Source organism: Ictalurus furcatus, chromosome 12, assembly GCF_023375685.1.
Source record: "Ictalurus furcatus strain D&B chromosome 12, Billie_1.0, whole genome shotgun sequence".
NCBI lineage: Eukaryota > Metazoa > Chordata > Actinopteri > Siluriformes > Ictaluridae > Ictalurus > Ictalurus furcatus.
The window spans coordinates 6,987,764-7,002,402 of NC_071266.1; the positions used below are offsets into that span (position 1 = coordinate 6,987,764).

At 39.5% G+C, this 14,639-nt stretch overlaps 1 protein-coding gene across 1 annotated transcript; it reads right to left on the reverse strand.

The window, feature by feature from the left end:
• Positions 1-1,174: 1,174 nt before the first annotated feature.
• On the reverse strand, positions 1,175-8,289 carry si:zfos-323e3.4 (volume-regulated anion channel subunit LRRC8E). Its single transcript, XM_053638730.1, has 3 exons — positions 8,125-8,289; positions 6,356-6,504; positions 1,175-3,747 (listed from the first exon to the last, which is right to left on the reverse strand). Exons 2-3 carry the CDS (start codon positions 6,494-6,496, stop codon positions 1,459-1,461), a joined length of 2,430 nt encoding a protein of 809 aa, XP_053494705.1. The 5' UTR covers positions 6,497-6,504; positions 8,125-8,289; the 3' UTR covers positions 1,175-1,458.
• Positions 8,290-14,639: the final 6,350 nt, after the last annotated feature.

A 14,639-nucleotide genomic window follows, 5' to 3' on the forward strand; every position in this document is an offset into this window, starting at 1 on the left:
GAACTGTTAGAACTAGGCACATGCTGCTTAGTAGTGCTGCAGGTAATACCTGCTGCAAGTTACATCTTGTTGAACAATCTTTTTTCTTCGGCCAGCTGAACTGCATTCCAGTATAGGGCTGTGATTCAAGTCTATAGAGTTCAAACTTTACACCACCATGCCCTCTTAGAGTAATTAACTGATGTTACCCATGAGCTGTGAAACGTGCAAAACAATGGGCAAGAAAGGAGAAGCAATTAAAAAAAGGTGTACAGGTAAAGAAACCTAGAAAGCTAGAAACTCATTTGTGCTGTGTTAAACATCTGGAAGAGACATCTCTGAGGCCATGATCGTAAGGTAACTAATTGGTCTATGGAAGATTGTACAAAATAGCGTGCGCTGTCCCAGTTTTTCTTTGCAAATGAATAAGCAAGTTAGGACAGTTCTAGTTAAAAATGGACAATACAGGGCAGGGTAAATGTAAATATACCAATTTATGGCCAAAAGTATGTGGACACCTGACCTTCACATCCATATGTGGTTCTTCCACCCAAAGTTGTAAGCACACAGCTATACAGGATGTTTTTGTATGCTGTATAGCATTACGATTTCCCTCCGTTGAAACCCAAACCTGTTTTATCATGACAATAACCCTGTGCACAAAGAGACATCCAAAAATACATGGTTTGCCAAGCTTGATGTGGAAGAACTCGAGTGGCCCGATTCCTGATTGCAAAAATACTGAACACCTTTGGGATGAATTGGAACGTGACTACAAGCCAGGCCTTCTCACTCTTTTGCCGGAACTCATCACAGCCACATGAGAAAATCTAGTGGAAAGATTTCCCAGTAGAGTGGAGGCGGTTACAACAACAAAGAGGGGACCAACTCCATGTTAATCTGCATGGTTTAGTAATGGGCACATATGGGTGTAATGGTCAGGTGTCAACATACTTTTGGCCAGGTAGTGTAGACTCATTTAGCACATGCAATGTGATTTACTAAGCCTGAAAAGTCCTTTAGGGATGACGACTTAATACAACCTGAGACAGTGTATTAAATTAGCAGAGGTCCATTTTCACCAGACAGAGAAAAAATGATAACATTCACTAGGTTTTAAAATGTGTTTTAAAATTGGTCAAAAGTTCCTTGAAATAATGATTTAATATAAACTTATTGATATAATGACTGTATATAAAGTGTATGAAACATTTTATTTAAAAAAAAGATACAAACTTTTGCAAAGGCACTTCAATGCAGCAATTACAATAAATAACATCCATTAAATCGAACTGCTCATCTGAAATGCAATATGTAGTGTGTGTTTCTTTTTTCCTACATAGAGAGGTAAATAAAAATTTCAAAAAAAATTCGTCAGGCCCAAGTTATTTCACACGTTTGAGTTCTAGATCCAGTGATGCATCTTTCTTTGTACGGAATATGCTCTGGTTTTCAAACTCAAATGTGAGTAGCAATGAATCACCTCTCTTTCATTCTATCTTTTACATAAGAAGGCAACATATCAATCAGACTCTCCTCTACGATGAGCCCAGTCAACTTCAGTAGGTTGCAGTCAACTATCTCGACAGGCAAAGACTCCATCCTGTTACCCTTTAGTTCCAGACACACCAAGTGAGCCAAGTTCCCAACCCTCGGAGACAAAAAGGCAATACTGTTATTCCCCAGCTCAAGAGTCCTCAGCCTTTTACAGGAGAACAGCTCCTCTGGGAGCACTTCCAGCGAGTTGTAAGCTACAGAAAGGTGCCACAGACTCTGCAGGATCCCAATCTCAGGGGGCAGTGAGGTGAGTTGATTGTGGGAGAGATCCAGGTGCCGAAGCTTGGTGCAGTAGCAAAGGTGCAGCGACAGCCTATGAATCTTGTTCCAGCTCATGTCGAGTGTCTCAAGTGAGCGCAGTTTGTTGATGTGCTCGGGGACGTAGTGGATGGAGTTGTACCATAGTCTGAGCGTGCTCAGTCGGTGGCAGTGCTGCAGGCTAAGGATTTCCTCCACAGTGGTAAGCTTGTTCTCCTTCAGATCCAGCTGTTGCAGATTGGTGAGGCTGAATATAGCACTGGGGAGGTGCTCCAGTTCGCAGCCAATCAGCTCCAGTATGGCCAAGTTTGCCAGCTTCTTCAGGCTGCTGAAGGAGTGAAGCCTGCTGCCCTCATTGTGCACGCATAATCTTAGCAGCTGGCCACCTACATCCAACACACTGGAAGGGATCTTGATTAGTTTACTACGCAAGGTCAGTACACGAAGGTTCTTGAGCTCCCTCAAGGTGTCTAAGGTGGAACCACGATGGAGCTCATTGGTGAGTGGCCCACTCAGGTGGAGCTCTTCCAGATTTGTTAAAGTGTACATCCACAAGGGGACCTGCTCTAAGTTGCCAAAGGTGAGGCGGAGGACTTTCAGGTTCTCTCGTAGGTAGGTGAGGGCTTCTAGCTGAAGTCTGGCAGGACAGTGAATGAGGGAGATTTCCTGTAAAGCTGCAAGTTGGGTCACTGTGCCAGGAATAGTTACGTTATTGATCTGTTCCAGCTTCAGAGATTCCACTTCTGGCACATCGAACACAGTGCTGGGTAAACCTGGCAGCATGAACAAGTGCAGTTCTAAGCGGTCGCTGGCGTTCCTTGAGAGACGTGTGCGGAGTTTCTTGATGGGCCACTCGTGATTGAGGTTGACCTGACTCAACCTGCTCTCACTCACTTCAGAGAGAAATACAGCAAAGCGTTTAGAGTAGAGAGGGTCGTACTGATCGCTGAGGTGCAAGAGGAATGCAAAGTCGTTTTTAACGTCAGGGATGTCGTTGATCCCTGTCTCCAGACGCACATGCTCGAAGGAGTATGCTTTCAGTGGTCGATAGAAGAGCCAGTAGAGAGAATAGATGCATAGTAATCCATACACACCAACAAATCCAATGTAACAATAGGCTAGTTTCGAGAAGAGGTGCGCTTTGTTGTTATTACAGCAGAACAAACCAAAACCAGTCAGGTCAGGCGGGACTCTACAAGTCACCACAATCTCAATATTTGGTACAAGGAAAACACTATATATAGTGATGATGGCAAATTTGATCACCTTGAGTGAGGTCTGGAGGACATACATGAGGTAGAGGAGGTCTGCTTCTTCTACATGAGTCTGAAATTTTCTCACCTTCTCAAACAGAGCCTTGGCCTGCTCACCTTCCTTTTTGTCCAGGACAGATGTAGCATGCTCAGGCTCTAGCACATTCTTCTCCCGGTCAGACACAACGGACGTAGAACGAATAAAGACAGCAGATTTGTCCTCCTCATCAGGGCTTTCCACTGCTGATGCTTTTGGTGTGTTGTTTTTCTTCCATGTGACCATGTCTTCTCTCTCCTCAGATACCTCACTAATTGCTCGAGTGGTCCAGGGGGAATCAAAGCACTTCCCCAGGATCGACACAAACAGCTCGATCTTGGACGATGTCCCGGGGAATTTGAACCAAAAACTGCTTGCTACCATAAAGATCATGGTGTGGATGACCACCAGGTAGGGGAAATACTTGCCGTACCAGTGGACTGCCCTTTCGTAGCAGTAACTGTTTATGAAGATGTACTGGTGAATGTCAAGGTTGTTCTTTCGGCCAAACACCTCTACAATGTTTGGGGCGATCTTCTTGGTGATGGCATGCTCCCATAGGCTATCGTTCTCTCTGGATTTTTGGAGGTAGCTGCAGTCCATGTCTTCATCTGAGTCTCCAGTGATGCGATCAGGGAGACAGGAGATCTTTTCCTGTGTCAGCTATCAAAAGAGAGAGTTGTCAGATACCTGATACCTGAAACAAGTCATATGTACACATTAAATCATGTGGTTCACACCATTTAATTATACCACAGTCTCGTTGAGTTCTCCAATCTGAAGGTGTCGGATAGCTCTGACAGTAGTTTTGGATGTAATTGAAAGATATTTAACTAAAAAAAACATAAAACAGTTAATATTGTGAAGTGTTCTGTTAGATGTTTATTTAACATTGAGTCTCCAGTGTCAGAATTATGTCATTTTTGAATCTGGTTACTCAGTAACATGACAAGCTCTGTATTTTTTTTGTCGTAATAACTTGAAGAGAGAAAAAATAGAGCCTGGTAAGGGAACAGCTGTTTATAGCTGTTATAAAGTAAGCGATAATAGGAACTAACCGCCTTTGTGTACGTTCCATGACGTTAAATGTTAATGATTAACGATAAACAGTTAAAAAGTGACGTTAGTAAATAAATTACAAATTGTAATCAATAACAAATCGCTGTGGCATTAAAGGAATAAAACACATCGGGACATGCTGTTATAGGACAATAATCTACAGCATGTATTGTTGTGTTTTATTCCTTACATACATAGTAGCTATAGGTGAGATGACGGTCGCTGTACTGAGATATCAATAAATATATCACTGTATACCTTTCTGGAAGTATAAAATACGTATAATGTTAATACGTCCACATCATTCATTAACTCCATTGTTACTCACAGTACTAATCTACTAGCTAATTGGATGTTAAAACTTTTAAAACAAAAATCAAATCAGCTGGTTCAATTTTGAATGCCGTTCCTAACAAAAAAAATTTAATTCATTTATAGTTTGCATAGGCTTTCTAAATTGTAAAATGGTGCTTTTTTGGCATTCAAGAGAACTAAATATCATGATACATACAGAGTGTTCAAGTATGGTAAGCAGATATTTTCTTCTTCTATCACCTAACGCTACTAGAAGCTATTCAACCCAACAAGTAGCAAATGACTTGCGATGCTCCATTTCTGCACATGGAAATAAAATAAATCTGCCTTACTCAATCATTTTATGGTAGGTCTAGATGGCTGCATGGAGCAGGCTTATAATTGCTAATATAAGATCATATGAATGAAATATTAAGCCCTAGAGAGCATCTAATCCAATTCTATTTGAATCTAGGTCAGGACAGTGCAAAAACAGGCAAGACTGTTACGCCTTACATGCTCTAGAAGGTCAGACTCACCAGTAAGAACTTGTGAATAAAGTTTAAACACTGGGAGCAGAACTGAGGTCCGAATTTTCCCACATATTACAACGTTTTTGGTCTATAATTGAGCCTACTGATGTGGCTTATAGATGTTTTTAATTTGAATTTTTATCCCATTCTCTCTCTCTCTCTCTCTCACTCTCTCTCCCACTCTCTCACTCTTTTGGCTTTCATTACTTTATTCTCCTTTGTCTCTTGCCAGGCCACCTCTGTAAATAATTTGTTCAGAAGTGGTTAACCTGGTTACATCACTGCAACAAATAAATAAAAATAGCTTAGCTATTTCACATGAAGCCAGCAGCAGGGAAGTCAAGGTGACGTAATACAAGTACACGAGAATGCAATGAATGTGCAATTATATGTGTAATATAAACCACAGATCCCACTAATTTTTTTTTTTAGGAAATAAGGACATGCATACGTAACAGGTCTTGCTCATGGAAGGTCATTGTAGAATGACTCACATCTGCCAACGTGCTTAACCTTAAAAGTCAACAGTACAACCCTTAAAGGCGCCTTTCTGACCAACTGGCACATAATCACACAAACTGTGGTGTTATTAGAAACTATTAGAAGTGAAGTACCTACTCACTGTTAGAGACTAGTGGCTGGTTAATTTGAAAAGGATGGTTATGTTAAAATTAGCTCAAACTCATCCCTGTCACCAACAAAGAACCGTGTAGATCATGACTAAAATTCAGAATTGAAAGAAAGCAATATGAGAACAATTTGAAAACTAATCAAATGAAACAAAATCCTAAAATTTTGACAGAAATCCAGCTATGCAGCCTGTTGTTTAGGTGTCATTAGGTGTTCTCTTGGTAAAATAAAGCTAAAAGATATCAATTTAGGTAGACTTCTTCTGCTGGGTAATAGGATATAGATAGCTCTCATTACTTTTCCACGATTTAATAACTAACTAATGCAATGTTAGGGGAAGTGAGTATACAGTCCAAAATGCAATCTGCAAGCTCAGTAGATTAAAAAGCCAACTGTACACTTCTCTATGACTACACTAATATTTCCCAGATGTTTTTCTTCTTCTTCTTCTTCTTCTGGTATTTTTAGGAGTTTTCTGTGACAGCGAAACTGGACCAAGTTTGCAAAGCCATTTTGAAGCTTAATAACAGATCTACACTGACTTTCAATTCACCTTGTACAACTCAGACTTGTACTGCTGATAACAAGGCAGGAATATAACTGTTAATACGCAGTGGAAAAGAGAACCTAATCTATGAATACTATTTGAATGAATAAACAAAAACCGGTCACATGAGTTGCTCTCTTATCAGAATTTAAATGCGTGAGCAGGGTGGAGGAAGCTAAGTGCATATGAAAGCCAAAACGTTTTGTACCTGCATGGTGCATCCGAAGACGCCAATCATTAGCATGGCTATGCAGAGGTACTCCGAGAAGACGTCCCACCATGGCTTTAACACTCGGAACCGCGGATTTTGTTCCGATGCAATGTTCCGGAACTCGTTAACCGGAATCATCCTGGAGTCTGAATTTAAAACGAAACAAAAAATTGATTATTAGCTTAGTATTACAATATGAGATATTACAGGTATTATCACACGTATTGTATGCGTTTCATATCACTATTTTTGTACAAACGGTCCTTCCTTTTCCAGAAAGCAGTTCAGTGACTAACATGTAACCTGTTTTCAGAACAAGAGCATTTTGGGTAGAAAAGAGGCTTGTGTAACATACTGGAATGCTTTCTGTCTGTCAACTACAGAAACAAAACATAGATACTAGATTCCATTGTCATCCATTAGAGTAGAATGACTGGTTTGCAACGGCTGAAAGCGTCAGCAACTTTTCATAATGTTGCTCATACTGGGAGTATTCAGTAGTAGATTTATTCATTCATTCATATTAAGTAAGCAATTTAACCTCTGGACCAGTAAACTCTGGATTGGGTCACGCTCGATCGTCTTTCTCAGGAACACTGGGGGTGAGGTGGGAATATATCCTGGATGGCACAACAGTCCATCACAAGGCACCAGGAGCACACACAAACCCACATTCACACACAGTCACACTTAGGGGCAATTTAAATTCGCTAATCCACGTACGTGTGTGTTTTTGGGAGGTGAGAGGAAACCAGAGAACCCGGACAAAACCCACATGGTGCGAACATGCACAGAAACTCTGCATAGATCCTAACATTAGCACAGGGTTGGCTGCACCTCCATGCTGCCCTTCAGGAATAGATGTCTTTAGATATTTTTGTGTTTACATAAAGAAGACATATATAATGATGGTGTTTTTTTCTATTTTGGGCTGGATCAAAGTCAGAAAAAGGTACGTACTGGTATAATATTGTTCCCCATTGGACAAACAATGTGAGCGTTCTCTTGAATGTACAACACTGCTCCTATTATATTCCATGGTAGAACTGCGGCGCAATCAGTAACATTTCCACCTTCGCTAACATTCCAACGCCACCCTGACCAGGATTAAAGTGCTTACTGAAGATGAATTAATCTATAATACATCTAGTTCCTTCATGAAGGACACCTACGACATTTAGGATACCTTCCGAGTGACACATGGTATCTTAGTTTTTTTTTGTTTTTTTTTAATGATATTGCATTATTAACAGAAGTAAGTCAGCATGTTTTTTGAGGAACCGATCTTATAATAACGAGGTAATGTGTGTGTCTGAAAGCTCCCACCAAATCCAACCCAACAGTTCTGACTTACTCTGAATTACTTGTACAGGCTTTACTTCAAAAGTATTTACAGCAGCCCAGGAACCCCATGTTTTGCAGAACTGTTTCAAGAATGATGCTTACTTCATTAAAAAACAAAAAAAAAAAAAACAAAAAAAAACTTACATACCGCCGCTTTAACTAAGTGATGCCAAAATATCAGTTTCCTCTATAGAATAAAGATATCCTATTCAAAAACATGAACACAACTAGTACAAGTTTAGTGACAGAAAATACTACCATAATCCATGGGGGATGCAAGCACATTTAGGTGCAATACAAAGTGCTGTTTAAATGTGTATATTTCTTCATAGCCTCTATAGACGACTGTGTAAAGTAAACGCCACCTGAACGTAACTAAATGATATTTAAGTAAACAAACCAGTCCTCTATGAGCAACTCACCTGCTTTTTCTCACGTGTTCACCATCTTCCCAAGTCCCTGTAGCTACCTTCATCTCATTAGTGCTGCTCCATTTCTGTTCTTTCACTGAGTCTTGGGGACCGCCACCGGCGCTATTATAACCAGGGTTGCCAGATTGGTTTCGATGGTTTTCTAACGCAGACTCGTTTTTATCCCCCCTGCGGAATAGTCACGAGCTCCAAACTGACCACGTAACAAGTGTATACTAATGTATGAATCTACATAGATATACTGTGTGCAAAGTTATTCTTTTAGTTTCAGTTATCAATGATAATAACGGCATTATTGTAAATCGAGGCCAATCTGGCAACATGAATGGTGATGCATGAAGACAGTAGGTGTAGCTGTAAGCTACAGAAACCGCACGTTTTTACCTGTTTATCTCAGATAAAAATGATAGTTGGTGCATAGTTTTATGTCGTTTCTTCTCAGCAAGAAACAGAATTTTGCCTCTAGGCTGGATTATTTCCGCTGAAAGAGACGCAGAAAGTGCTGGAATGACCGTTTTCCAGCCGCACCAAACGAAACCGTTCTTAAAAGGTAGAGGAGCTACGTTGCTCAGTTGTAGGCTATTTACAAACCCAGGATGGTTTAATTCAAGCCCCAGTGTGATTAAATTAAAAACAAATGATGACTCTATGATCTAGATATTTTTTCTATCGTCATCAGTGCTCTGTCGTACCACCGTGAAATTCACTAACACGAACACTCTGTGACTAACAGGCTGATGTTGCAAAAAACAGATTAGTCACACAGCCTCAAATAATTACTTCTTCTTCTTTTTTTTTTAATGTCAAAATACTGATCAAACCCCCCCAAGAAGAATCACTTGTCTAATTGACAGGTTTACACCCTGCAGTGAACAGTGCATGGTGAGTGGGTGAGTGGCGCCATCATGCGGTGAAATACACCTTGTGTTTTATTGGCACACATTTCTTAAAGTGCACCCATTATGTTTGTTTTTTTCAAATATTACCTTTCATACCTTTCATAGTGTGTTATAGAGCTGTTTGTGAATATAAAAAAAACGTCTGCAAAGTTTAAGAAATCAAAGCGCACGACAAACAGAGTTATTGATTCCCAAAAGAAGGACGCGATTCTGAACAGCTTAAACGAGTCGGTAGTAATTCCAGACTTTACTTCCTGTACTAACTTGCATAGGTTTGTAACAAACCCCCCCGCCTCTGGTCTTGATCGGCTGCTTGCTGACAGCGGTAGACCAATCACAACAGACTGGGACGTCTGACCAATCAGAGCAGAGTATGCTCTAGAATAGTTTAGAATGAATCCTTTACAATGGATCATTTAACGAGTCGTTTGTGATACTGGGAGGAAAAAAGGTAACGCTGCAGTTTAAATTATGAGCACGTTAAAGCGTTTTTTGACCTTGGATGCAAGTTCTATTTCGGTCCCATCCATCCACAGAACATTTTTTCCAATAGCCTTCTGGCTTTTCCACGTGATCTTTAGCAAATGCAGACGGGCAGCAATGTTCTTTTTGGAGAGCAGTGACTTTCTCCTTGCAACCCTGCCATGCGAACCATTGTTGTTCAGTGTTCTCCTGATGTTGGACTCAAACATTAACATTGGCTAATGTGAGAGAGGCCTTTAGTTGCTTAGAAGTTACCCAGGGATCCTTTGTGACCTCGAGGACTATTACAGGTCATGCTCTTGGAGTGATCTTTGTTGGTCGAGCACTCCTGGGAAGGGTAATAATAGTCTTGAATTTCCTCCATTTGTGCACAATCTGTCTGACTCTGTATTGGTGGAGTCCAAACTCTTTAGAGATGGTTTTGTAACCTTTTCCAGCCTGATGAGCATCAACAACTCTTTTTCTGAGGTCCTCAGAAATCTCCTTTGTTCATGCCATGATACACTTCCACAAACATGTGTTGTGAAGATCAGACTTTGATATATCCCTGTTCTTTAAATAAAACCGGGCACTCACTCACACCTGATTGTCACCCCGCTGCTTGAAAACACCCAAGTCTAATTTCTCTATTTAATTAGACACCTTCAATTTAACTGCTAATCCTAGTGGTTCACATACTTTTGCCACTCACAGATATGTACAGTGCTGTGAAGAAGTATTTGCCTCCATCCCGATTTCTTCTGTTTTTGTGTATATCTCATGCTAAAATATTTCAGAGATTAAAACAAAATCTAAGATAAAACAAAGGCGACCTGAGTAACCAAAAAAATACAGATTTTAAATGTTGTTATATATTGTAGAAAAAAAGCTATCCAATACCAACTGGGCCTGTGTTAAATAAAATGTATTTAGTTACTAGTTAGTTACTAATTCCCCAAATCTATGAAACTGCATTCATAATGTGGTTCAGCTGGACTAGACACAACCAGGTCTGATTACTGCAAACCCTGTTCAATCAAATCTACACTTAAATAGAACTTTTTCAACAGCATGAAGTTGGTTAAAAGGTCTTGCGCAGTAACACACGATGCCAAAGTTGAAAGAAATTCCAGAAAGGATGAGGAGGAAGGTGACTGAAGTACATCAGTCTGGGAAAGGTTACAAAGCTAATTCAAAGGCTCTGGAACTCCAAAGAACCAGAGTGAGAGCCATTATCTCCAAATGGAAAAGCTCAGCACAGTAGTGAACCTTCCCAGAAGTGGCCGACCTTCCAAAATTCCTCCAAGAGCACAGCAACGACTCATCCAGGAAGTCACAAAAGAGACAAAGACACCATCAAAGGACCTACAGGCCTCTCTTGCATTAATAAAGGTCACTGTTCATGACTCCACAATCAGAAAGACACTGGGCAAAAATGACATCCATGGAAGCATGGCGAGGTGAAAACCACTGCTAACCCAGAAGAACATTAAGGCTCGTCTGAATTTAGCCAAAACACACCTTGATGATCCTCAGACCTTTTGTCAGAATGGTCTGTGGACTGATGAGAACTGTTTCGAAGACAGGGGTCCCGTTACATCTGGCCAAACTAAACCAAACACAGAATTCCGCAAAAAGAACATCATGTGTGCGGTCAAGCATGGTGGTGGAAGTGTGATGGTGTGGGGATGCTTTGCTGCTTCAGGGCCTGGGCAACATGCAATAATTGAGGGAAACATGAATTCTGCTCTCAACCAGAAAATCCTAAAGGAGAACGTCCGGTCTTCAGTCCGTAAATTGAAACTCAAGCGCAACTGGACTATACAACAAGACAATGATCTAAAGCATATGAGTAAGTCCACCTCTGAAAGGCTCAAAAAAAGCTAAAAAAAAAAAAAGCTTAAAGTTTTGGAGTGGCCTAGTCAAAGTCCTGACTTGAACCAATTGACATGGTGTGGCAGGGCCTTAAATGGGCAGTTCATGCTCAAACACCCTCCAATATGGATGACTAAGGAGCTCTGCAAAGAAGACTGGACCAAAATTCCATCACAGTGCTGTGAAAGACTGATCTCCAGTTATCAGAAGCATTTGGTTGCAGTTATTGCTGCTAAAGGTGGCACAACCAGATTTTAAGTTTAAGAGGGCAATTAGTTTTCACATGGGTGATAGGTGTTGGATAACTTTTTTTTTGCATCAATAAAATAATAATAATAATAATAATAATAATAATAAATACTGTATTGTGTGCTTACATAGGTTGCCTTTGTTTTATGTTGTTTTTCGTTTGAGGATTTAAACTATTTAGTATGCGATATACACAAAAACAGAAGCAATCACCAATACTTTTTCACAGCACTGTAATATTGGATCATTTTCCACAATAAATAAATGACCAAGTATAATATTTTTTCTTCATTTGTTTAATTGTGTTCTCCTTATCTCCTTTTAAGACTTCTGTGTGAAAATCTAAAAAGTTTTAGGTCAGATTACTGCAGAAATATAGACAATTCTAAAGGTTTTACAAACTTTCAAGCACCACTGTATGTGGCTTTTGACATAACTGATGGTTGTAGAATGTATTATATATTAGCTGCCTTAAGTCACAGAGCTGAGTATCTGTGGGCCTTCTTTTACATTTTTACCTTCTGTTCCGTTATCACAAAATCTTTTTTTCTGCAAAGGTTAGGACAAACCCTAGGACTTTTTTTTTTTTGTAACACAATGACAACGATACAAATGATCTGGTGTTTGCCATAAATTGGTTCTCAACTCCAAACACACCTAATAAGCTACTGACCAGTCCCTTGACAAGCTGTATCAAGAATGTTGGGACACCTTATTTAATGGATCACCTGATTTTACCTTATCTAGTCCTCAGGAACCCCCCAGATTCTCCACAGTTTTGTTCTCTCTCATTCAGTGTTCTCAGATTACTTGGCTTAGGGTCTGGGGAAAAAAGCTAAAATGTTTACTAATCCTGTTTCATGAATCTCTAATGAAAAAAAGAAGGTTTCTTTATCTTTATAATCATGTTAGTGACAAAATGAGACAGATGAGATTATGCTTATTCTATGTTCACACACAAACTGCAAAACATTGAAGAGGTAAACATTCTGATAATTAGTTACACAATATACATACAGTATGATAATCGATGCAACAGTGTGTGTGTGTGTGTGTGCGCACACTGAATGACACTTTTACCACTATTCTACACAGAATTTTTTTTTTTTTGCACTACTGCTGGATGTATTCATTTAAGGATATAACATAACTTATTGCTCTTATGTTATGGGGAGGAAATACTTTATATCACATGGCTTTTATTGGATAATATTTAGGTTTTTATTTTTTAGAATAAGGGTTAAATTAATATAAACAAACAAGCTCTGAAGATCTAAATCGACATTTTTTCCTCCATTTTGTTCCTAATTTGGTCAACTGCCAATTCCCACCCACCAGCCAGCTCTGCCCTATCATACAACAACTAACAAGCAGGGAAGCGTTGAAGTCTAACACATGCTTCCTCTGAGACATGTGAAGTCACTAACTGCTGCTCATGTGTCACAGGGCCATGTGAAACACTGTGAGGAAGTACTATCTACCCCCTTCCGCATCACTGATGCCCACAATTGACTAGTCACGGTAATTGACATAGGAGAGAAAGTATGCCATCCCTCCAGTGCAAATTTTGCTCTTTTGGCTCCCAGCCATGGATGATCAGTTGTGTCTTATTTGTAACCAAATTATACATTTTTTCCATTCCTGAGGAAGTTGAGGTAGTATGGCTTCAATCACAACAGTTCACTTAAATAAACTTGGTTTATAACTCATCACCAGGGACACAATGAACTACAATAAACAGATATCTTTAATACACAATGTGTTGTACAATACACTGATTGCTGTAAAATGTACAAAGCAGTCTTTAAATTATCTCTCAATGTTAATAAAGTGTTAAAGCAAAAAAAACTACTTCCTTTTTTTTTTTTTTTTTTTTTTTTTTAAAAAAAACAAAACAAAAACAACAACAAAAAAAAACCAGCCAGACTTAGAAAAAGAGAAGTCACTAGTTGCAGTCACGTCCCAAATCCGGCACATGCTCAGTATTCGACAAATACAAAAAGAGATCGGTCCGTTTATTCTAAAGTAGAACTTAAGGGTCAAGACCGGCGGGGGTTGCCGGGGGTTGTGTGGGACAAAAACAAAAACAAAACAGCTAATCCAAAATAAATAAAAGCGAAATCCAGACCCTGTACAAAACTCCAAGAATTGTCTAAAAATCTTGGGAAAATGTAGCTTAAAATACTGTTACAAATACATTAATCAGGATTTTTTTTTTTTTTTGCCTGCCCAGGAAAGATGTCTGTTCGGCTTGTTGCGTTGGCCTCAAGTGGCAAGGAACCCATCCATCGAATGACAGGACCCACATTCTTTTCCATTACTTTTCAAAACCTTCATCTCAGACATCTGTCTATACTTCCTTCATTTGTGCTCTTGGATTTTAGATACTGTTTTTCCTCAGGTCCAGATTGGACACTGAAACACTTTTAAATGAGACGCCATCTGGACAAACACACACTCGTGAAGGGTTTACGAATTAACAGGTAAGTGACTTCAGCAGAGAAAACACTAAACTGAATCAAGTTATTCAGTAACCAGGGTTAGGCAACTGTAGTTCCCAGCATTAACAATCAGCTTGTGTAAACTGATTCAACTCACTAGTTAATTACAAAGGCGGTGTATTACAACAGTGTTTGTAAGCACACACCCGTAGAACACACCCTGAGTGAATAAGATCATGAAATGAGCGATTGGCTAATACACAACGAATTCGAGTCCTATAATATACATGGATAATTACCTAATGAGTTGAATGAAGTGTTTCCCCTGCTTCAATATGCCTGAATCAGTTGGTCCTGATAAAGTACCTGATGAGTGGAACCAGAACATGGGCTTTAAAAAAATAAAAAAAAGTTACCCAAATGTACTCAATCAGCTGAAACATGTTTGATATCTGAATCATGTTTTGCACTGGAGTTACGAAACTAACAAATAATGGAAGTCTGCCACATCTGTTTTATTATTATTTTTTTTAAAAAAACCTGCTTCAATTGACATCTGTAAGCTATGTTTGGAAACAAA

What these genes read in the sequence shown, in the direction of transcription:
- si:zfos-323e3.4 (XM_053638730.1), bottom strand. Translation starts at nt 6,496, where the DNA reads ATGATTCCGGTTAACGAGTTCCGGAACATTGCATCGGAACAAAATCCG. An exon ending in TCTTCGGATGCACCATGCAG is followed by an intron (nt 3,748 to 6,355) that starts GTACAAAACGTT and finishes CTCTTTTGATAG; the next exon opens with CTGACACAGGAAAAGATCTC.